Below are 24148 nucleotides of genomic sequence, written 5' to 3'. Positions count from 1 at the left end.
GTCTATCGGCAGCAAGCAGCAGTTGTCCCAGTTCGTGAGCTCAAGTACCCTTAAGCTCTGGGCTGTGCCAGTTCGTCTCAAGTACCCTTAAGCTCTGGGGCTGTGCCTTTAGTGTTCGTATCCTTAATATGGGTGTCTGATCTAGTCAGCAATTTGGCTGAACTGCAGTTCTATGGCGGGAATGGTTTGCGGGTACTGTACATTACAAAACCATACAACATGAGAATTACTAAGGACGCTACCATATCATGGATCAGTCGCACGAACTACTAAGTGTCATCGTACAAAAAGCATGGGGGTTACATGAGGAAACCTCATTGTCCTGTAACCATCGTTTCTTCAGGAAGCACAATAGCATTTTCCACCAATAAAGGGCAGGAACGAAAACAAATATATAACTCACAGTTCAACACTGTCATAATAATGACAATCCTGGGATCATTTCGTATTTTGCACAAAGCTGAAGATCCTTGGACCATTCAAGCGCTCCAACACCTAAAAGGCCCTCCAGCTGATCAGCTCCCCTTCCTACCTCTTTGTTTTGTCATAAACCTCGATGTATCTTTTTGGAACACCGTAGTGGTCGACAAGGTGTTTTGCAAGGTCATCAATCACTCCACCTTGTACCAAGACCTCGTGCTGCCCTTTCTTACCTGAAATGGTCGTGTAGATGTAATGTATTTCGGTATTTCCTTCACACCATAACTAGTCTGCTCAAGAACAGAAGATGAACAAGGGATGTAGGCCAGTTACCTGGAAGCTCTGCTGTGGTGGTGCTGCAGGCAAATTTTTTCTGGAGTTCAGAAGCCAATGAATCAGGATCCATCAGGAAACACTCGAGCCCAGAAAGCCGAGTCATCTTCTTATTACCCTGTCTTCTTTCTGTCATGATCTGAATAGTTCTTATGGCACCCTTGCGTATGATCTCCTAAGTTCCTCTTGATACTTTATGGTGAACTTGCATGCGGTTTAAAAATGTTGAACCCAAGTCTTTCTTGTGGATTTCAGTTGGATATGCCGAGCCCTTTTTGATCGCCCCTTTGTACAATGCATCACATAATGTAACATCAAGAATCACCTTGGCCTTGTCTGTAGGTTTAACCAAATTTTCCTTTTTGACATACCTAATTCACAGAAGAAAACAAAATTATATGAATGTGAATAAAATGGACACCTTACACTTCACAAACATAGGACTAGCTATTTACCACAAAAGAATCAGCCACTTTGTCCAACAAAGTAGTTACAGCGAGTGAGACAAACCTGAAGACTATATCTGAAGCCTCTGGTGCACTGTAATACTCCTCCATGTCAGCTTCGACAGCCACAAATATGGGTTTAACATGAGAACTTGGCTTATAAATCTCTGCAACCTCCAATTGCTTAGTGACACTACTTTCAGCAACATCCTTTTCGTGTTCAACAAGCTCCTGTACCCTCTTTTCCGGTCTAAAGGCCATGTAGTCTGGATGCTTACGATTGATAGCAAGCAACATAAATTCCTTCTTATATTTGTCCTCCTTTGCTGAAATCTGCAAAACACACAGCGGGGGGCCTTGTTCAGACATTTGAGTAAAGGAATGCGAAACATTATTCTGATTTTTTTTTCATTTTTGAAATTGGGCCATAAGATTCAATACAATTTCTAAATCATTAGATTAGTCCCTGAACCATCTCGTTGGATTATCATGTCACCCCGTTCGCTGGTCTGAATTTTGGCTGAAACTGGCTGAAAAACACTGTTCCGACTGAATTGTTGTGAGAGAAAAACACTGTTCCGGCTGAAAAAACAAGCCGAACAAGCCAAATTTAAGACAAGCGAACGGGCACACACACACACACACGCACACACACACACACACACACACACACATATATATATATATACACACACTAATAAAATAGTGACATGCAAGTAATGAAGGCATGGGCAGTTTATGTGTCCCCCTTTCAATTTTGTAGTTTTATGGATACATGGATGAACTTCTTTGAAATGCTTAGAAAAAATTAAGACAAAAAACTGCTACATGTAGTCCAGAACAACTGGACCAACTCAAATATATCATAAATTATGCATATGAAAACATAGCAGTCTTACAAGGCCAGATGAAGATTTTGATTGTAACCACTTTGACTACTTTTTGTGTGATGACTTTCTGATATCAAGAGTAACACCAGGAGGTCTGCAGGGTAGTATGTGATTTGCCCTGCACAGAACAATATACAGACAATGGACTTAAGCCCAAGTCACGAAAAAAGGCAGAACATGCGAGCTATAAGTTGTTGAACATTTGAATATTTCGTTAAAATCAGCCAGGCTAGTAATCCAAATATTTTAATAAGAATGCTTGATTAGTCGGGCAAAAAGGAAAAAATAAGTAGTGCTACAGCTTAATAGTACAACAGGCAAACAAAGAAAGAAACATAAATGCCATTTATTGCGGAGCAGAACATGTTTCCATGTATGTAATCAAAGGCCTAAAATATGTCATGGAGAAAAAAGATGAACCCAATGAAAGTTAGATATATGAGTGTGCACCATACAGCAGCTGCTAGATTGCAATAACTTAAATAAATAGAATAAACATAAATGTGAAAGAATGTGTTAAAGCAGAGGTAACCAAGATGTGTGATCTGGAGCAAAAAATTTACCATAGTGTACTTCCTGGCATTGGAAGATCTTTTTCTTTTATGCTTGTGTATAGCGCTTGCAGAAGGCATTTGTCCAAGAGAGAATCAATTTCCTCAGTTGTCAAATTATGATGTTCCATTTCAACAGGTGCCTGTTCAGTGGTTTTATCTTTAGGCAGTTTTAGTTCGTTAACAGCATCAGTTATCTCTTCCACGGCTTCACTCTGGATGCCAGGATCAGCACCATGATTGTCTGAAATATCAACTCCTGCATTTTCAGCCAAAACACTACCATCATTCGTGCCTTCAGGTTCTTCAGCAGAATCAGGAGACTGAGATATTGAAACAGAATTAGGATCTTCAACAACAATGTCATCAAAAAATCCTTCATTGGGGACATAGCGACCATCAGCCGAATCCCTGCAAATAGTATTAGACAAGTTAATCTCCTGAGAAATGGCTAAAGTCGTTTGTGTACCATCCCTGGTCAGTGTGCACTTGCCATAACATATCACAGTAGTAATGTAAAATCTTTAAAGCCTTGCCAAGTAGCCCTGCCTTCAATGCTTCAGTACCACTCATAGTTGTGCTCCCAACCTGTGTAATGCATAATGGTAAAAAGGGCAGATTTGAACATACTGATAAAGCTCTACCAGTTAAAAACTCTGGGCAAAATCAGTTACAAGAAAATATGAAAAACTTACCGCAATTGGAGCAGGGTTACCAGGAACTTTTACAGCCCATGGTTGGCCAGCTTCAAAAGATGGAAACCCTTTTGGAGGTATGCTGATACCAGGAAACATCAGATCAGCACCACCAATCACGAAACGTGAAACCTCACCACCGTTAAGCGTAAAAGCTGGCAACAGATGGGGGACCTTCCAAAGCGCATAAACTGCAACATTTGCAGTAGATAAACCATACTCAATTCATTTCCAATGCGCAACAACTGTTGATTAGTAAGTGAAAAACCTATATAACAGTCAGAAGGCAACGATTTTGTAGACAAAATCTTAACTCTATAAACTCAGGCAATGTCTAATGGAAGCGATGCCTTATACTATTATGGACAGTAACTTCGATAATTCATGGTTACCATCTGCTAATCTAGGTTTAAGTAGTTAACTTATTTTCAATATACAGAACCAAACCAATAAGTTATACATACAAAATAAGAGTAGAGCATAACAAAATTACAGTAAATCAAGCACCTGATTTGATAATTAGAAATCAAACTAATGATGATTGCACTCGATAACAGGAAGCGGAGGCTTCTGTTTGTTCTCTGTTCCCTTTCTTTTATGTGCATACTCAACCAGAAACAAATAAATCTCAAAAACAGTAGTACAATAACAAGAAAGTACTGTAGCACAAGTAACCAAAGTTGGATTTAATAGATGAAAAGAGAAATGCCAATATGGTGGAGATGAAAAGAGGAACCTGTTGGAGACAGTTCATGGCCTCTTGCATCAGTGTTGAAAATCATTGGGAACTCTCCCTCTATGCCATATACAAGAGCATGATTCGGGTACTTAGCAACTGTTATCTCAACCTATACAAAAGCACATCAGAGCAAGTATTACAACAAATTCATCAAACATATACATAAAGATAAAAATGGTACAGAACTATGTGTAGAATTACTATAAGTTCCTTCCGTGGTACAACTGATAAATATAGGTGTCAAGGGCGTCGAGCCCTAGGGTAGCAGGACCTCGGCTACGAAGTTCGTAGCCGTCGGCCGTCTTCTCCGGCGAGGGTGAGTCCCCTGCCGCAGGCTTGAGAGATTTTAGGAGAGAGATATATTTGAGAAATCTGATATTACTTATCCTTTCCTGAGTTCACGTACATGCTTAAATAAGCTTGGATGCTAACCGACTAAAAGCTACAATTCCTAACCAACTTGGACTCTTCCTATTCTTAGCCATAACCGACTCAATCTTTCTATTCTTAGTCACGCGTCTTCCTTGCGGACTCCTCTGCTCAGCCAGAGGCCGCAGGCTGGGCACCAGCGTCGCCCGGCCGGACTCCCGCGCGCGCAGCGCGCTCTGCCGCGCGACGGACGTCGCGGGCCCTATGGCGCCTCACGTACTGGCGCCCGTACATGACATCTCTCCCCCCCTCGAGAGGCAGCTCGTCCTCGAGCTGGAATGTTGGAAACTTGGTGAGGAACGCATCAACATCTTCCCATGTCGCGGAGGCAGCCGTCTCACCTTTCCACTGGATCAAGACTTGGCGTACACCACGGCCCAAGCGGGTCCGGACAGCACGCGCAGGCTCTGGAGTCACGGCACCATGGTGGAGGGCCGGTAGTGGTGGAGGAGCCGTTGGTGGAGGCCCGTGAAACTTCTTGAGGACACCAACATGGAACACATCGTGAATGCGAGCTCCGGCCGGCAAGTCGAGGCGAACGGCGACATTGTTGATGATCTCGGTGATGCGATATGGCCCGTAGTATCTGGGCTTCAGCTTGCCGGTGCTAGAGTCGGGCAGGGAGGCGACCGGGCGGTGTCGGAGGCGAAGAAGGACCCAATCGCCCACCGCGTATGAGACGTCGCGGTGCGTCCGGTCGTAGTGATGCTTCTGGACCTGCTGCGCCTATTCAAGGCGATGACGCACATCCGCTAAGAACTCGTCACGGTCAGTGATGGTGCGGGCAACAGCCGCCACCCTAGTGTCCCCCGGCTCATAGGACCGGATCGACGGAGGGTCACGCCCGTAGACAACCCGGAACGGGGTGTCCTGGAGAGAGCTTTGGTAGGCGGTGTTGAAGACGTACTCCGCCCACGGAAGCCACTGAAGCCATTGGTGCGGCCGATCGCCAGTGAGGCAGCGCAGGTACATGGTGATGACACGGTTGGCCGCCTCGGACTGCCCGTCGGACTGTGGGTGGAACGCCGATGTCATGTGCAGCTTGGTGCCCATCAACCGCATCAGCTCGTGCCAGAACTTGGAGGTGAAGACTGGATCGCGGTCGGACACCAAAGACTGCGGCACCCCATGTAGACGGACGATGTCGGCGAAGAAGGCCTGTGCCACGGACTCAGCCGAGTAGGGGTGGGACAGCGCGATGAAGTGGCCGTACTTGCTGAATCGATCCACCACGGTCAGGATGATCGACTTGCCGCGAACTCGAGGAAGTGCTTCAATGAAATCAAGCGACACATCCGTCCAGACCCCCTGCGGCACAGGCAGAGGAAGCAGCAGCCCCGCCGGGTGCAAATGCTCAGACTTATAGCGCTGACAAGTGGCGCACCCCCTGACAAACTCCTGCACAACTTGTTTCATATTAGGAAAATGGAAGTCCCGGCGTAGTTGATGCAGCGTGCGCTGTACTCCCTCATGGCCCTCAGCATGGACGGCCTCCAAGATCTCATGTAGCAACGGGGAGGCCGGCGGAATGTACAAGCGTCCCGCGTACTGCAGCATGCCGTCGACGATAGCCCAAGGGGCTGTGCGTATGCCAGCTAGCACGTCATCCCGGATGGCGACGATGGCCGGTTCCACGAGCTGTCCATGGCGAAGACGGTCGACGAAGTCAAACCGGGGCGCTGAGAGAGCCAGAATGGCGCCCTCCTCCGGAGTGTCGCGGCGGGAGAGAGCGTCTGCCACCATGTTCGTCGTCCCGAGCTTATATTCGACGGTAAAGTCGAAGCCCAAGAGCTTGCCCACCCAATGGTGCTGCGGAATCGTCGCCAACCGCTGATCAAGCAGATACTTGAGGCTATAATGATCCGTCTTGACGAGGAAGGAGCGCCCCCACAGGTACGGTCGCCAGTGTCGGACCGCATGGACAAGGCCAATGAGCTCACGCTCGTAGGCGGCCAGTGCACGGTGGCGAGGAGCGATGGCCCGGCTGAAGAATGTGATTGGGTGTCCGGCCTGGACCAGCACCGCCCCAAAACCATGGGACGAGGCGTCGCACTCGACGACGAATAGCTTGGAGAAGTCCGGCATGGCAAGAACAGGGGCCGAGGTGACCGCGTCTTTGAGAGCTTCGAACGCCGCGGTAGCTGCCTCGGTCCAGGCGAAACCGTCCTTTTTGAGGAGGGCGGTGAGCGGGGCGGCCACCGTGCCATAGTTGTGGACGAACTTGCGGTAATAACCCGCCAAGCCGAGGAACCCACGCACCGCACGCACCGAGCGCGGAGTGGGCCAGTCGCGGATGGCCTGCACCTTGGCCGGATCCATGGCGACGCCGTCCTTGGAGATGGTGTGGCCGAGGTAGGAGACCGACGCCGCGCCGAACGCACACTTTTTGCGGTTGAGGAAGAGCTGGTGGCGATGAAGCTCAGAAAGAACGGCGCGGAGGTGCCGCAGGTGGTCTGCCCATGTCGCACTGTATATCAAAATATCGTCAAAAAACACAAGGACGAAACGGCGAAGAAACGACCGCAGGACGTCATTCATCAATGCCTGAAACGTTGCCGGGGCATTGCAAAGCCCAAATGGCATCACCAGAAACTCGTACAGGCCATCATGGGTGCGGAACGCCGTCATGTGCACATCTTCAGCCCGCAACCGCACCTGATGGCACCCCGACCGCAAGTCGAGCTTGGAGAAGAAGTGGGCGCCGTGTAGCTCGTCGAGGAGCTCGTCGACGACGGGGATCGGGAACGTGTCCTTGATGGTGAGCGTGTTCAAGGCATGGTAGTTGACGCAGAAACGCCATGATCCATCCGGCTTCTTGACGAGGAGGACCGGTGAGGAGAACGCCGAATCGCTGCGGCGGACGATGCCCTGCTCCAGCATCGACGCACATTGACGTTCCAACTCGTCTTTGTGCGCCGCAGGGTACCGATAGGGCCAGACCGCCACTGGTGTCGTGCCTGGCTTGAGGGTGATGCGGTGGTCGTGGGCACGCCTCGGAGGGAGGCCCTGGGGCTCGTCAAAGGCTACCCCAAAAGCCCCCAGGAGCGCTTCCAGCAGGGGCTCCCCAGCGGCCGTGGCGTCGGTGGCGATCATGGGACTCGCCGTCGTGGCGCCTAAGGACGGAGGCGCGGTTGCCGGGACACTAGACCAACAGACAGAACACCCCTGGTGCTGGAACTGCAGGGTTCGTGCCGCGATGTCCCAAACGACGGGACCCAAGGTGGCGAGCCACTGTGTCCCGAGGACGAGGTCGAAGCCCGCCAACGGCATGACGTAAAGGTCGACTTGGAACGTCACGCCGTCGATGGTGATGGAGGCGTCGCAGAGGACCCCTGGGTAGGCGATCCGCTCGCCGTTAGCCACCCGAGCCGTGAGCCGGGGCTGTGATCGAACGGACAGCCCAAAGCGGCGCGCTGCATCTTCGCCGATGAAGTTGTGGGTGGAGCCTATGTCGAGCAGCGCGACGAAAGTAGTGGCTCCTACCGCGGCATGGACTTGCATCGTGTCGCAGCCCGGTAAACCTACCACCGCATGCAGGGAGAAAACCGGGGCCTCCAGTGCCGGATCGGTGTCCTCCTTGTCGGCGTCGGCATACTCGACTCCCCCGATGAAGAAGAGGCGCCGGCAGACACGGTTGTGACCCCGGAAGTACTTCTCGTCGCAGTTGAAACACAGCCCAAGGCGGCGTCGTTCATCCTGTTCCGCCACCGAGAGTCGTTTCACTGGGGCCCCTTCTGTACGGCCCGGTGGTTGCGCAGTCTTGTCAGCAGGGGCGGGCAGGGCTAGGGCCGGTCGTGGGGCTGGTGCTGGCAGCAGGCCGTGTGGAGCAGCCTAGGCAGGGGCCGGTGTCAGCCTATCGAGCTCCATCAACTCCACTTGGCGTGCCAGGCTCATGGCGGCCGCGAGCGACTGCGGGTTATGAATCCGCACCGCGTGGCTCAGCGGCGGTAGGAGTCCTCCCATGAAGAGCTGTACATGCTGGACTTCATCCAGTGGCCCGACGCGTGGAAGAAGGGCCTGGAAGCGATTCTGGTACTCTTCAACGGAGCCCGTGCGCCTGCACTCAGAGAGCTCGAACAGTGGCGCTGAGCGCAGGGGCGGCCCAAAGCGCAGGTGGAGGATGTCCTTGAAGCGGCTCCACCGAGGAGTGCCCTCGTCCGCCTGGACTTGGATGTACCATAATTGGGCGACGTCCTCCAGATTATACGAAGCCATCTAGACTTTCTCCTCCTCCATGATGCGTTGCTGATGGAAGTACGACTCGCATCGATTGACGAAGATCAGCGGATCGGTTTTGCCATCGTAGCGTGGAAAATCCAGCTTTTGAAATCACGGCGGCCGGTCGTTGTGGTGCTGTCCATCACCGCCCGGTCCCATGCCCGACGACGAGGGGGACTTCTCCTTGTCCTTCTTCAGCGTCGCGATGTCATCCTGTAGGGAGGTGATCGTGCTGGAGAGGCTCGCGATCAGCTTGGCGAGGTCAGCGTTGGATGGTTCCGCCATGAGGGTTGGCGGCGCAGCGGCTAGAGATGAGGTAGCGGGTGCAGATGGCTCAGGCGCAGCGGCTAGGGCTGGTGCGGCTGTAGGTGGATCAGCGGAGCGGGAAGAAGAGGATCGTGACCGTGATACCAGGTTGTCAAGGGTGTCGAGCCCTAGGGTAGCAGGACCTCGGCTACGGAGTTCGTAGCCATCGGCCGTCTTCTCCGGCGATGGTGAGTCCCCTGCCGTAGGCTTAAGAGATTTTAGGAGAGAGATATATTTGAGAAATCTGATATTACTTATCCTTTCGTGAGTTCACGTACATGCTTAAATAAGCTTGGATGCTAACCGACTAAAAGCTACAATTCCTAACCAACTTGGACTCTTCCTATTCTTAGCCATAACCGACTCAATCTTTCTATTCTTAGTCACGCGTCTTCCTTGCAGACTCCTCTGCTCAGCCAGAGGCCGCAGGCTGGGCACCAGCGTCGCCCGGCTGGACTCCCGCGCGCGCAGCGCGCTCTACCGCGCGACGGATGTCGCGGGCCCTATGGCGCCTCACGTACTGGCGCCCGTACATGACAATAGGAATGAGAAGGAATATGATAAAGAAAAAGTAAATGTTACGAGTTGAAATTTCACAAGCATACATGAACAAGTAGGCTACTATTCCTTCACTAAGACCAGAGCTCTACCACACAATGTATGCCAAGTTGATGGTGACAACCCAAACAATATAACGTCTAACATGTACTCCTCCGTTTCTTTATGTTAGGCATCTTAGGATTAGAGAGTTTTTTCATTTTATAGGCATGTAAGGTTTGAAGGGAATCTTTAACTACTTCCTTCCTATTTTACCCTTGCTTCTTTACTGCCCGCGTAATGGCGCATGCCTGCCAATCAATTGCCTACGTCACCAATGGCTTGTCTCTCCACTTCCTATACCCACCATGTGAGGGATTATTTACATATTTACCATTATTATGATGTGAGTGGTATAAAAAGTACCATGTCAGTGACACAGTGTAAGATGTCATATGTAATAATGGTAAATATGTAAATGCCCCCCATGTGAGAGAGGATTGGGAATTCAAAAGGCTTCAACCAATACTGGATAGCATAAAGCTAGTGTATTTTCTCCACGAATGCACAAAGTGACAGAGTCAGTGGAAGAGTACGGCTAATGCAGTCTTTTTTGCTTGTCGTCCCCTTAAATTTGAAGCTCCTCAATACGCGCCTAAGATGAAAAGACTAACAAAAAGGAACCGAGGGAGTCATATAATGATGATATGTAGGGCCTGCTTGATTGCCTTGCCCTGCCGCTCGCCTCGCCTTGCTGAGGAAGGTGGTGAGCTGAATTGGCTCTCCAGAGCAAGCGAGGAAAATCCTCGCTTTCATAAATAACAAGGCAGCTAGCGAGAGAACCAAACACCGTCCACTGTTTCAACTTCTTACTCTGTTAGGCAAGGTGAGGGCGAGCAAGGGATCCAAAGCATGCCTGTAATTTCGTTAGCGTAGCCTTACATGTTATCGTCCCATACTACACTAACATCAACAACAAATTCTTTAGTCCATGGAAGTTAAGGAAGGCTAGATATGAAACCTAGTTAACATGTGAATTACATATTCTTCTATCAGACACTGATGGTGTAAATAAAACAAAACAAGTCATCACCTTGGGAGGAAGGATGGCATCGAGATCAGCATCATAAGCCTGTGGAAACCTTTCCTTGGCAGTTCTTCTTAGCTTCTTTTTGTCCGCCCCAGACAAGCGCTGTATGGTTTTCACATCAACAGGTTTCTTGAACATGGCTGATCAGACCCCAGGAACAAGTTGAGTGCATATAAATAAGTTAATATACCACCTCAATCACAAGGAAGACCATGAGATATAAAACTGTAGTTAAAAACTGAGCAACAAAATATAGATGATGAAACAATCAGCCAGCACGAAATTCATCTCTAGGAGGTGAGATTAGCAAAATGTCGAAGGAATGCTAAGAAAAATGCCATTGTGAGCTCCTATTATCACACTCATCGCATTTACCTAATTGTCGACAGAATATCGTCGGCAGTCCTCCGAGGGGTATCCCACGAAGGTAGATTGATCGGCAAAGAAGCGTGTGATCAAGAACAAGAAGGCAACAGAGACACATGAGTTAGACAGGTTCAGGCCGTCAGTATGACGTAATACCCTACTCCTGTGGTCTGTTGGTTTGTATTAGCTATCGTATGATATTACATATGTTTGGAGGGGGTCCCTGCCCTCCTTATATAGTTCAGGGGACAGGGTTACAAGTCGGTTAGATCTGAGAGATAACCGAAAAATAATAACAGATTACAGGAATCTTGGGATCATACATATCCTAATAGATCTCGTAGTATCTTCAGGATATGTTCCCGGTGTCTTACGGGAGCCGTCGAGCAGAGCCGTGCCCCACAAGGCTTCGTCTTGTGGGTTGGGCCGCCCCTGGGGCGTAGCCCATGTGGTATGCCATGGATATCCGGGGTCGTACCCCCCACAGTTAGTCCCCGAACGCCTTATATCCGTTGTGCAACGCCATCTTGAGCTTGTTTGAGCAGGTGCGAACAAAGCCGAGCAGTCAAACTCATGGTCCGACCATCGTGATGAGTTGCCGAGCAGTTGTCGAGCCATTACCGAGCAGCGTGAACCGTCACCGAGCAGTGTAAACCAAGTACGGCTTGCCATAAGGGTGTAAGGAGCTCAAGTTCATAATTGAAAATTTCTTCACAGTGGATCAAGTGTGCCTACTTAGAGTCCGATCACGAGAAAAGGAAATAGTCTTCTTCAGCTTCAAGAGGCGCGGAGTCTTCCAGAATAAAGCAAAACACATTCACCGTGAGGTGAAGTGTGCCCACTTAGTCCCCAAGCCTGACAGTAGATGACATAGTCATGTGGTGCTAGGGTCCAAAGTAGAAGACTAGCCGAGTAGGCAGCCAGTCCCCGGGCGTAGCCCCGAAAAGCACATTCACCGCAAGGTGAAGTGTGCTCACTTATTCCCCGAGCCTAACAGCAGGTGACATGGTCATGTGGTGCCAGGGTCCAAAGTAGAAGATCAGTTGAGCAGGCAGCCAGTCCCCGGGCGTAGCCCCGAAAAGCACATTCACCGCAAGGTGAAGTGTGCCCACTTAGTCCCCGAGCCTGACAGTAGGTGACATGGTGCCAGGGTCAGAAACATCAGTCAACTTGGAGAAAACAGAATCGCGGAGAAAACACCGAAGTAACGTCTGTACAGTAGTAATTACTGAGCCGTAATGGTTGACGGAGATGTCGGTGAATATTCGGCGAGCCGTAACAAATTGCGGAGATAAATCAGCGATACGGGCTGGGGCTGCACGAAGGCTCAGATAACGGCCCACCTTCAGTTGCAAGGAATTCAGAGAAACGCAAATCGTGGGAACGGTTTCCCAAAAACCCTCGAATGTGAAAAGGAGGGGGGAGTGCTTTATAACTGCGCCGCCGCACCCCGCTCTCATACCTTTGCCCATTTACCATTTTGTCTTCCTCCTCAACCATCGCACTTCCAGATTCACATCTACTCCTGCTTCTGCTGCCAAACCCTAGCCAGATCTAAGAGATGGCGCCGAAGAAGGGAGCCGCGAAACCAAAGAAGACGAGCCCCTAGAAGGCGAGCGCCAAAATCTGGCATGACGAAGAGTGGGTGCCATCACGAACAGGAGAGGCAGAGCTCAATAGATTGGTGGAGGCAGGCGTTCTGCCTGACCGCATCACCGCCGGATGGCAGCCGGCCCTCGGTGAGCCCTTCCCCATGCCTCATACCGACAAAGTGGTGGTATTTGAGGACTATTTCTAGTGGGGGTTGGGATTTCCTGTTCAACCATTCTTGAGGGATCTGTTGGAGCTCTGGGCTGTTAGTCTGTGCAACCTCCACCCCCAAATATCATATTGCACATATATATATCTTCATCTATTTCTATGAGGAGTATCTCGGAATCCTTCCACACTTCAATCTCTTCCGTCACCTATTCTGGCTGAAGAAGAGAGGCGGCGGTGGTTCCAAGGTGGTCGGCGGAGTGTATCTTTAGCTACGCGATGGAATGGCAGGGCAATACCTTACTGTTCCGCTAAGCACATCGCTGAAGGGGTGAAACACTAGGTGATTTTACATGAAGTAGAGCCACCCTGCAATCCACTACAACGCCGACCACATACCGAAGAGCCAGAAGAGCTGGTCGGTGACACCAAACAGTGCTGATATGGAGCAAGTGAGGGAGCTCCTTGGCTTAATAAAGGGCATGAAGACCAACAGTGGATTAGTGGCGGCAAGCTTTATAGTGCGTCGTATCCAGCCCTGCAAGGAGAGGGCCCACCCTGCCTTTGAGTTCAAGGGGGAGACCGACGGTACCCGGGAGAGGTCGAAGATGCTGTCGAGGGATGTTGTGTAGGAGCGGGCCGCAGAGTTGTTCACTCCACTTGCCTCATTCAACTTGTCAGGGCAAACAAAACCCTTTCACTGCAAAAATCTGCCTCCTCAGGTAAATATCTCAGTTGTACGTTCCTGATGCTTTTTTATCTTTTGTCATTGCCGAGCGGTTGATTGATTTACTCATGCGAAGATCCATTTATAGGAAAGAGTGGTGTACTTCTTGAGCGTGCCGAGGAGCGATTGGCCGAAGGGAGGAAACCGTCAGCATCTTGTCAGAGAGTCCATCCCCGATGTTGAAGAAAATCCAAGGGAAGAGGGCAGCGGTAGATGAGCCGGCCCAAAAGAAGAGAAAGATGGCAGGTGCCGCTCCCCTCCAGCCGGGCGGCATCTCGCTTGGTGGCGACCAGACCACTCGAACACGAAGGACCACGGTATTCGAGTGGTCAGATGATGACGAAGTTCCAGTTGCTCCTCCACTGAGCACAAAGGCGCCTCCGCGCAGCACGTGCATGGAGGAACAGTCGATGGGAGGGGAGGAGGTTCCCCAACAATAGGCGATGGGAGTCCCCGAGCAGTAGGCAAGGGGAGCCCCGGAGCGGTAGGCGGAGGAAGTCCCCAAGCAGCAGGCGAGGGGAGCCTAGGAGCGGTAGGCGGAGAAAGTCCCCGAGCAGTAGGCGAGGGGAGCTCCGGAGCGGTGGGCGGAGGAAGTTCCTAAGCAGTAGGTGAGGGGAGCCCCAAAGCGGCGAGCAGAGGATGTTAGTCGCTGAATTCTTACTCTTGGTAGTAGCAGAATTCTTACTCTCATCGAGAGAGGATGACACTAAGAGTTGGGGCAATTTTCTAGTTTATTTCTCACACAAATGTCATGCCAACCTGAGGGGTTGGGGATACATATTTATAGGCTGCTAGCCAGCCAAGCATATACCAAGATGCTAGTCCTAGATGCTAAGGTGTTGTCCTAGATGCTGTCCTAGATGCTAGTCCTAGATGTTGTCCTAGATGGTCCTAGATGCTAGTCCTAGATGCTGTCCTAGATGCTAAGATACTATTGTCCTAGCTATAGCCCCACAAAGACCAGCCAACATAGAGATTTATCCATCATTCTCCCCCTAAGTCTTGTGCGTCGTCTTGTGGGAAAGTTGAACCATCCCGGTCCTGGAGCAGAGCTCAAGGAACTTGATCCTCCCAAGAGGCTTGGTAAGCAGGTCCGCAAGCTAGTCCTTGGTGTTGATGTAGCTCGCCTTGATGCTCCCTTCCTCCAAACAGCCTCGGATGAAGTGGTACCTCACCCAGAGGTGCTTACTCCATTCATGGAAGACGGGGTTCTTTGCTAGGGCTAGAGCGGACTTGCTGTCCATCCTAAGCTCCACCACTCTAGTGTCTCTGCCGAGGAGATCACCAAGCAGTCGAGCAAGCCAGAGTGCCTGAGTCAAAGCGGTGGAGGCCGCTATGTACTTGGCCTCGTAGCTGGACAGGGCCACCACCTACTGCTTGACCGACTGCCAGCTAACGAGGCACTTGCCGAGGAGGAAGAGGATCCCGCTCGTGCTCTTGCTGGTGTCGATGTCACCGACGTGGTCGCTGTCGCTGTACCCAACAAAGTGTGCCGCCCTAGGGCACCTAGGGTAGTAGAGGTTGTGGTCGAGAGTCCCCACAATGTAGCAGATGATCCTCTTCATAGCCTGCTGGTGCTCCATCATTGGTCGCTGCATGAACCGACTAACATAGCCGACGGAGAATGCCAAGTCCAGCCATGTGTGGGCGAGGTAGCGAAGGCTCCCCACAAGATGCTGGTATTGCGTAGTGTCCACCTCCTCCGTCGTGCTATCGTGGCTTAGCTTTAGCCTCTCCTCCATCGGAGTGAGAGCTGGGTTGCAGTCAGTGAGCCCAGCTAGCTCAATAACGCGCTTGGCGTAGGCGGTCTATCGAAGTGTGATCCCAGAGTCATCCTGGTGCACCTCGATTCCTAGGTAGAAGGAGAGAAGTCCCAGGTCACTCATCTAGAAGGTGGCCTTCATCTCTTCCTTGAATGCCGCCACCTCCTCATCCTTGGTGCCGGTGATCACCAAGTCATCGACGTAGACACCCACCAGCAGAGCATTTCCTCCACTGCCACGTCGATAGATGGCCACCTCATGCAGGCTTTGCTCAAAGCCCATCCCCTTTAGCATGGAATCCAACTTGACATTCCACGCCCTCGGTGCCTACCGCAAGTAATAGAGGGCCTTGCATAGGCGGAGCACCTTGCCCTCCTTGCTGGGGATCGCAAATCCCGGTGGCTGGTGCACGTAGACCTCCTCCTTCAAGTCGCCGTTAAGGAACACCGACTTGACGTCCATGTGATGAACACGCCAGCCCTGCTAGGCAGCTAGCACAAGGAGTCGCATGGACTCCATCTGTGCCACGGGAGCAAAGGCGTCGTCAAAGTCGACCCCCTCCTGCTGCATGAAACCTCGTGCCACCAAGCGAGCCTTGTGCTTGACGATGGCACTGGCTTCATCCCTCTTCAGCTTGTACACCCACTTAAGGGTGATCACACGGTGACCATGAGGAAGGTCAGCAAGCTCCTATGTGTGGTTCTTCTCAACTACATCCATCTCCAATTGCATCACGGCGCGCCATGCCGCCTATCTCTCGGCCTCTGCAAATGACTGAGGCTCGCTATCATCACACGCAAGGTGCAAACGCGCCTCTAGGTCGTGAGGCACCAGTCCCGACACTAGCTGGTCGCTGAGCAAGTTCTCCATCGTACGGTACCACAACGGCTCGCCATCATGGTACGCGTCGATGTGCTCCTTGTTGTGAGAGAGTGGAGTAGCGAGCTCAACCAGGCTATGCTCGACACGAGCTGGTGTTGGAGTAGACGTGCCTAGAGAGGTGTCTGTCGGTGCTGGAGTGCGTGGCGGTGCTGACTGTGGTGGAGCCGATGAAGAACTCATCGCAGCCAAGGTCCTGGCTAGAGAGCGTGGTGCTATCAGAGTAGCAGGCGCTGGGGTCAGTGGAGGCTCGAGGACTAGGGTAGATACACTCATCGAAGAAGAGCTACCTACTCTCCCAACTTGCTCAAAGTGGACGTACTTGATAGTGAAGTCGTCGTACGTCAGAGCCGAGCTGTCGTCCACCGCCTTGTCCCATGCCCATCCTCGCCCTTTGTCGAACACAACGTCGCATGCCGTGCACACACGCCGTGTCTTTGGGTCGAGGATGCGGTAGGCCTTCGAGCCCTCCGCGTAGCCGATGAACACTCCCGGAGTGCTCCTATCGTCGAGCTTGCTGATGTGGCCAAGCTCCTTGGCGAACGCGAGGCAGCTAAAGACCCGCAAGTGGGAGACTACCGGCTTGCGCCCATGCCAAGCCTCGTATGGCGTCCTGCCGTCAAGCGCCTTGGTAGGTGAGCGGTTGAGGATGTAGATGATCGACACCACCGCCTCTCCCCAGAAGACAGCCAGCATCCCCCTCTGCTTGAGAAGGGCCCAAGCCATCCCCACAACCATCTGGTTGCACCACTCGACGACACCATTCTGCTATGGGCTGTACGGCGTGGAGTAGTGGCGCTAAATGCCCTCATCAGCGTAGTACGATGTGAATTCAGCCACCGTTGTCAGTGCATAGTACGTGTAGCTTGCGGCCGCACTCCACCTCCATAGTAGCCTGCGAGCGCCCAATGGCGTCTACAACCTCTCCCTTGCTATCGAGGACCATCACCCACATGTAGCGGGAGAGGTCATCGACAGGTAGAAAGAAGTAGCGTCGTCCTCTCGGTGTGGCCGGTGTCATCGGGCCACACAAGTCCCCGTGCACAAGCTTTTGCCTCTCGTTGGCTCGAAAGCTCGCCCGCTGGGGAAAGGGGAGTCGCCTCTACTTCGTCAACACGTAGACGTCGCAGAGCTGCTCCACATGGTCAAGGCATGGTAGGCCTCGCACCATCTCCATGGCACTGAGCCGCTTTAGGGCCTCGAAGTGAACGTGCCCAAAGCGCCCGTGCCACTACTACACCTCATCATCCCAACAAGCAGTGAGACAGAGGGGTTGTGCCACCTGCACATTAAGGACGTAGAGTTGATTTGTGCTTCTGGATACCTTGGCGAGAAGGCGGCGATGGCGATCCCAAATCCTCATGACTCCATCCTCAACCACCACGCGTGAACTGTTCTCATCTAGCTATCCCAAGGTGATGATGGAGTTCCTCAACGTGGGGATGTAGTAGACTCTGATGAACAGCATGTGCTCACCAGACACGGTGGTGAAGATGATGGAGCCGACGCCCTTGATCTCCACGCTGGAGGCATCCCCAAACTTGATGGAGCCTCGGACACTAGAGTCAAGCTCAGTGAAGAACTCCCATCGATTGGTCATGTGATGGGTGGCGCTGGTGTCGAGGCACCACCCATCAGTCTTGTTGCCGGAGCCATCGCCGAGGAGGGCATGTGCTTTTGGCTCGTCAAGGTGAAGGAGAGCTGCTGTGGCCAGTGCCGCTAGAGGTAGCTCGATGCTTGCATGTGCCATGAACAGAGCCGGCTCCTCCTTCTCCGCCTATGCGATGTGGGCCTGGGTGCGTCGTGGCTATCAACAGTCCATGGCCCAATGGCCAAGGTGGCCGCAGTTGCGGCAGGTGTCATCTCGTGCCAGCTTGTGCTTGCCGGTGGCGCCGCCCTAGGTGCCTCTACAGGCATCACCCTCGGCATGTCCTTGCGCCCGGCCTGGGCGTCTCTATGCGCCTTGCGCTGCTTGCCATGCTTGCGGCCACCTATCACAGAAGAAGGCTCCCCCTTCTTTCGGTCACCTTGGTAGGTAGCCCATTGCTCCCAAGTGAGAAGGAGCTTCCCACTAGTGGTGATGGGCCCCAAGAGAGACTGTGGCTCATCGCTGTCGACAACCTTGAGGCGACCTATCGCCTCCTTGATCAACATCGTGGAGAGATCCAGTAGGGACTCGATCGAGCGAGCCATCTGCTTGTACTTCTCGGAGATGCAGCAGAAGAGCTTTTCGATAGCTCTCTCCTCACCATAGGTGTCATCGCCGAACTGCACCATCTTCTGCAACAGAGTGTTGAGACAGAGAGCAAAGCCATCAATGTCCTCACCTAGCTTGAAGGCCAGGTTCTCCCACTCCTTGCAAAGTGCCTATAGTGTGGACTTGCGGGCATGGTCGCTGCCGATGCGTGCCTAAGCGATGGCGTCCCAAGCCTCCTTGGCAGTCCGCTTGTTGGTAAGCAAAAACTACATCTCAGATGGGACTGCAGCGATGGGGGCATCCAACGCCCGTCAATCCTAGTCATAGTCGATGTCGCCGTATTGGACTGGCTCCCACATGTGCTGCACCTGGAGCTTTACCCTCATCACCACAGCCCACTCGACGTAGTTGGTCTTAGTGAGGGTAGGCCACCCACCGTTGGGGCCGACGTCCCTAACAACAGCCTAGAGCCCGTGGTAACCATAGTACCGATCCAGGGAGAGAGAGCCACACCGCCTATGAAGGTCATGCTCTACATCGACTCGTCCGCCACCGTTGCCATGCGTGCCTCCTCCTGGAGCACCACCGCCATGCACGCCTCCTCCAAGAGCGCCACCGCCATGAGCGCCTCCTCCAGGGGCGCCACCACCATGCGCACCTCCTCTAGGAGCGCCACTGGCGCGTCCGTGCCTGTCTGGGCTGCCACCGCGCTCATGGGCGTGCACGGCTACCTACTACGCCGCCCGCGCTCACGCTGCCTCCCTCCCCAGTAGCTCGAGGTCCGTGTTGGCGCTATCGTCAGCAGAAACAGAGCTGTTGATGCTGCCATGCAGAGCCTCAACCTCTGATGCTGCTGCACGCGCTGCATCCACCGTTGTCGCTACTTCCGCCTCTGCTCTGGCTGCTGCCAGCTCCGCCATTGCCAGCCTCGATGCCCTTGCCACCGCCAAAGCGGCCTCTACCGCCGCTCGCTCATGTTCCTCTGCCGTGGCAAGTTCGGCCTCCTACCGACATCGTGTGCTCGAGGTGACTGAGCGCTGAGACTACCCTGTGGACATGACGCGCTACCGAGGGGCTGCTACATGGGGAGAGGGTTGCTTCAGACGCGCAGAGGGAGAGGAGTGAGTAGGTGCGGCCGGAGCTACTGCTACTCCTAGCTAGGGCTATTGCGCGGCTAGGAAAGGAGATGAGCTGGAGATGCTCAGGCTACAGGATAGTATGGCTCTGATACCACTTGTTAGTCGCTGAATTCTTACTCTTGGTAGTAGCAGAATTCTTACTCTCATCGAGAGAGGATGACACTAGGAGTCGGGGCAATTTTCTAGTTTATTTCTCACACAAATGCCATGCCAACCTAAGGGGTTGGGGATATATATTTATAGGCTGCTAGCCCGCCAAGCATATGCCAAGATGCCAAGCATATGCCAAGATGCTAGTCCTAGATGCTAAGGTGTTGTCCTAGATGTTGTCCTAGATGCTAGTCCTAGATGCTGTCCTAGATGGTCCTAGATGCTAGTCCTAGATGCTAAGATGCTACTTTCCTAGATGCAGCCCACAAAGACCAGCCAACACAGAGACTTATCCATCAGAGTAGAGGAAAGGCTGATGGTAGAGACCGCGGGACCTCCACCCCAAGGCACAGGCGTCGACCCCAAGGCCACGGCTGGGGGCTCGGGTAGGCAGCGTCGGTTCAAGAAATTGTACCGGCATACCAAACCGTAAGTATCCTTGCCTTGGAGTTTTTTTTGCTGTCGTTCCTTAGTTTTGTTGGCGACTAACAAGCTGATCTGATGCAGTGCAAGGTGTGCGGAGGATCCGACCCCGCCCGACCAGACAGTCGAGCAACCGAAGGCTGATCTTGGAGTGGAGGAGGTGGCGGTAGACCCCATTCCAGAGTCCCCGAGTGCTTAGTGGTCTACGGAGGAGTCAACCACCGTTACTGGTGAACGTGGTGGCGGTGAATAGTTGGCACCAACGACGGACGGATCGGCGACGGCGCTTGGGGCAACGGCGGAAGCCGCCGGGTCTTCAGCGGCGAATGTGGGAGATGTCGATGCCGCACCTGAGTCTGGGGCGGCAAAGCTGATCGTGCTCGAGGAGCAGACGACGCCCCTTGAGGTGTCATAGAGCATGGTCAGACCCACTGTCTGGCCACAGAACCCCCTAGTGGTGCCTCCAGCCGTGGCGGAGGAGGATGAGGTGGAAAAGATTGAACACGAGGAGTCTCGACCCCAAGCCGTCTGAATCCTCCGCAGACGTGGCGACGAGGTGGTGGTTATTGAGGAGGAGGACACCACCCAGGAAATGAGGAGACTGAAGTCCTCCCTTGCCGGAGTGATGAAGAAAATCAAGGTTAGTACTGCATCTAGAATCCTCGTCTTTGACGTTGGAGATCAGAGTTCGTCATTGCCATTGTGCGCTTGTAGGGGATAACTCAGACTGTCGAGCAGCGCCACCAGCTGATCAAAAGGATGGAGCCCATCGTCGAGGAAAATGAAAAACTCAAGGAGGCGATGAACCTTATGGACAAAAGCATCTAGAGGGCCCAGCGCGAGCGAGACCTTGCTGAGTCCAACGCGTGGGACCTAGAGTATCAGAAGGGCGTCCTATCCGAGCAGTTGGCGACTGCGTCCGAGCAGTAGCGTGGCAAGTCCGAGCAGCTGGCGAGTGCTTCCACGTAGCTAAAGCAGAAGTCCGAGCAGCTCAGAAGTGTATCCAAGCAGAAAGCAAGTACGGTATATAGGCGAATGTGCTTTGTATTGCTGAATAGCTATATCTTTGGTGATGACTGTTGTGCTTGTAGAGTAAGATGCAGAGCTTGGCCAGCTACGCCAAGCTTCAAACAACTTTGAGAGGAGAAGACGAAGGAGACAGGGCAAGCAGACAAACTGGCCGAGGAGCTAAACGATGAGTACTTCCTGGTTGGAGTTACTGCTGAAGTAGTTTCCTTGCTTGATGGAACCTCGTAATGCTTGCAGACTACCATCGGAGGGTCAGGGCACAGTTTGATGTGCAGGTGCAGGAAGAAGTTCGACGCCATAGTCGTCGAAGTTAAACCGGTGCTCGACTGTGTCGACCTAGAGGTGGCTCCTCAGCCCGACGATAGGCCACCACGTTCAGACACTATCATCTAGAGGTGCAAGGCGACGTGGGAGAACTTCAAGCGCTTCAATCGTGACTCTGTTGTTACCGCCATTACTCATGCCCTTGCGGTGGTTTGGTCCCACTATCAATCCATTGACCTTTAGGCAATAGGGGCCTCACTTGCCGAAGGGATGGGCGAGGTGAAGACCTAGCAGCTAGAGGATGAGGTGGAGGACGTGGTGAAAAAGCTAGCCGGCGACATAGACCTGTTCGGCGAGACGGACGGCGATGGCAGAGCTCGATAATCTGCTTGAAGAGTATTATCTGGAACATCTAGAGAAGGTAGTTAGAGCGCGCAAGAGCGCATAAAACATTTATGTATTTCTAATAGGTTATAAAGTGCATGTTTATGCAGCTTGCTGGTATTTGTAGTGAAAAATCATTGTAGTAATAACCCTAACGCAATTATACGTAGTATAAGTAGCGTCCGAGTAGTTAGTTCGTTACTAAACTCTTTGGCCTTAGCTAGCCCATAGTCCATAACATCGAGCGTGGAGCATGTGCACGTGTAGCATGAATAGGCGTCACCAAGGAACTACAGCCGACCACCAATAACGCAGAGCGCGGAGCCCGTAGCACGTGTAGGGAGAGATTGGAGACTGGGTCTTCTCCATAGAGCGCAAAGCGAAACATGTGCTGCTCAACGGTTGGCGAAATAACTTGGAGATAAACGTAGTATAAGTGGCGTCCAAGCAATTAGTTCTTTACTAAGCTCTCGACCTTGGCTAGCCCGTAGTCCATGACGTCGAGCGCAGAGCTCATGCACATGTAGGAGGAACAGGCATGACCAAGGAACCATAGTCGACCATCCATAATGCAGAGCACAGAGCCCGTAACATGTCTAGGGAGAGATCAGAGACTGGATCTTTTCCATAGAGAACAGAACAGAACGTATGCTGCTCGTTGATCGGCAAAATATCTTGGAGATTTGGAGAAAAGTGTTCGGCGATTTGGAGAAACCCTATTTGGTGAAATATGTTGGCAATTTGGAGAAACGTGCTCGACGATTTGGAGAACTTGTTCGGCGAAATACGTTGACAATTTGGAGAAAATTGGCGGAGCAGTTATGGTGATCTCATATTAGAGTTCGTTAAGGAGTAGCTTAGAGTTCGTCGACCGTAATGGAGAAAAAACTGTAATGGAGACAAATTATGGAGACCAAAAGGATGGAGCCCATCGTCGGGGAAAATGAAAAACTCAAGGAGACGATGAACCTTATGGACAAAAGCATCTAGAGGGCCCAATGCGAGCGAGACCTTGCTGAGTCCAACACGTGGGACCTAGAGTATTAGAAGGGCATCCTATCCGAGCAGTTGACAGCTGCATCCGAGCAGTTGCGTGGCAAGTCCGAGCAACTGGCGAGTGCTTCCACATAGCTAGAGCAGAAGTCCGAGCAGCTCAGAAGCGTATCCGAGTAGAAAGCAAGTACGGTATATAGGCGAATGTGCTTTGTATTGCTGAATAGCTATATCTTTGGTGATGACTATTGTGCTTGTAGAGTAAGATGTAGAGCTCGACCAGCTACGCCAAGTTGTCGAACAACTCCGAGAGGAGAAGACGAAGGAGACAGGGCGAGCAAACAAACTAGCCGAGGAGCTGAACGATGAGTACTTCCTGGTTGGAGTTACTGCTAAAGTAGTTTCCTTGCTTGATGGAACCCTGTAATGCTTGCAGACTACCATCGGAGGGTCAGGGCATAGTTTGATGTGCTGGTGTAGGAAGCCAGGACCTAATGGAAGAAGTTTGACACCATAGTCGCCGGAGTTAAACTGGTGCTCGACTGTGTCGACCTAGAGGCGGCTCCTTAGCCTGACAGCAGGCCACCGCATTCAGACACTATCATCCAGAGGTGCAAGGCGGCGTGGGATAACTTCAAGCGCTTTAACCGCGACGTCGTTGTTACCGCCATTACTCATGCCCTTACGGTGGTTCGGTCCCACTATCAATCCATTGACCTTCAGGCAATAGGGGCCTCACTTGCCAAAGGGATGGGCGAGGTGGAGACCCAACAGCTAGAGGTTGAGGTGGAGGACGCGGAGACCCAACGACATAGACCTATTCGGCGAGACAGACGACGATGGTGGAGCTTGATAATTTGCTCGGAGAGTATTATCTGGAACATCTAGAGAAGGTAGTTAGAGCGCGCGAGAGCGCAAAAAACATTTATGTATTTCTATAAATGTTATAAAGTGCATGTTTATGCAGCTTGCCAGTATTTGTAGTGAAAATCATTGTAGTAATAACCCTCATGCAATTATACGTAGTATAAGTAGTGTCCGAGCAGTTAGTTCGTTACTAAACTCTTTGGCCTTAGCTAGCCCATAGTCCATAATGTCGAGCGCGGAGCCCGTGCACGTGTAGCATGAACAGGCATCACCAAGGAACCGCAGCCGACCACCAATAATGTAGAGCGCAGAGCCCATAGCACGTGTAAGGAGAGATCGGAGACTGGGTCTTCTCCATAGAGCGCAGAGCGGAACATGTGCTGCTCGGCGGTTGGCGAAATAACTTGGAGATAAACGTAGTATAAGTGGCGTCCGAGCAGTTAGTTCTTTACTGAGCTCTCGGCCTTGGCTAGCCCGTAGTCCATGACGTCGAGTGCGGAGCCCATGCACATGTAGGAGGAACAGGCATGACCAAGGAACCACAGCCGACCACCC

At 52.1% G+C, this 24148-nt stretch overlaps 1 protein-coding gene and 1 pseudogene across 1 annotated transcript; both read right to left on the bottom strand.

The window, feature by feature from the left end:
• Nucleotides 1-467: 467 nt before the first annotated feature.
• On the bottom strand, nucleotides 468-10792 carry LOC136463556 (uncharacterized; annotated as a pseudogene).
• Nucleotides 10793-14875: 4083 nt separating this feature from the next.
• Nucleotides 14876-15730, bottom strand: LOC136465716 (secreted RxLR effector protein 161-like). The gene is made up of 2 exons (XM_066464340.1): nucleotides 15635-15730; nucleotides 14876-15313 (listed from the first exon to the last, which is right to left on the bottom strand). Exons 1-2 carry the CDS (start codon nucleotides 15728-15730, stop codon nucleotides 14876-14878), a joined length of 534 nt encoding a protein of 177 aa, XP_066320437.1.
• Between the last annotated feature and the right edge of the window lie 8418 nt (nucleotides 15731-24148).

Source organism: Miscanthus floridulus, chromosome 7, assembly GCF_019320115.1.
Source record: "Miscanthus floridulus cultivar M001 chromosome 7, ASM1932011v1, whole genome shotgun sequence".
NCBI classification, from domain to species: Eukaryota; Viridiplantae; Streptophyta; class Magnoliopsida; order Poales; family Poaceae; genus Miscanthus; species Miscanthus floridulus.
The sequence above is the reverse complement of the archived record's forward strand: the minus strand, read 5'-3'. Positions and strand labels throughout refer to the sequence as shown.

Excerpts from the sequence above, each read along its gene's own strand:
- LOC136465716 (XM_066464340.1), bottom strand. The coding sequence starts at position 15,730 with ATGGACGTCAAGTCGGTGTTCCTTAACGGCGACTTGAAGGAGGAGGTC. Across the intron at positions 15,314-15,634 it reads TCCCCAGCAAGGAGGGCAAG|ACCGCCTACGCCAAGCGCGT; the intron begins GTGCTCCGCCTA and ends ACACTTCGATAG.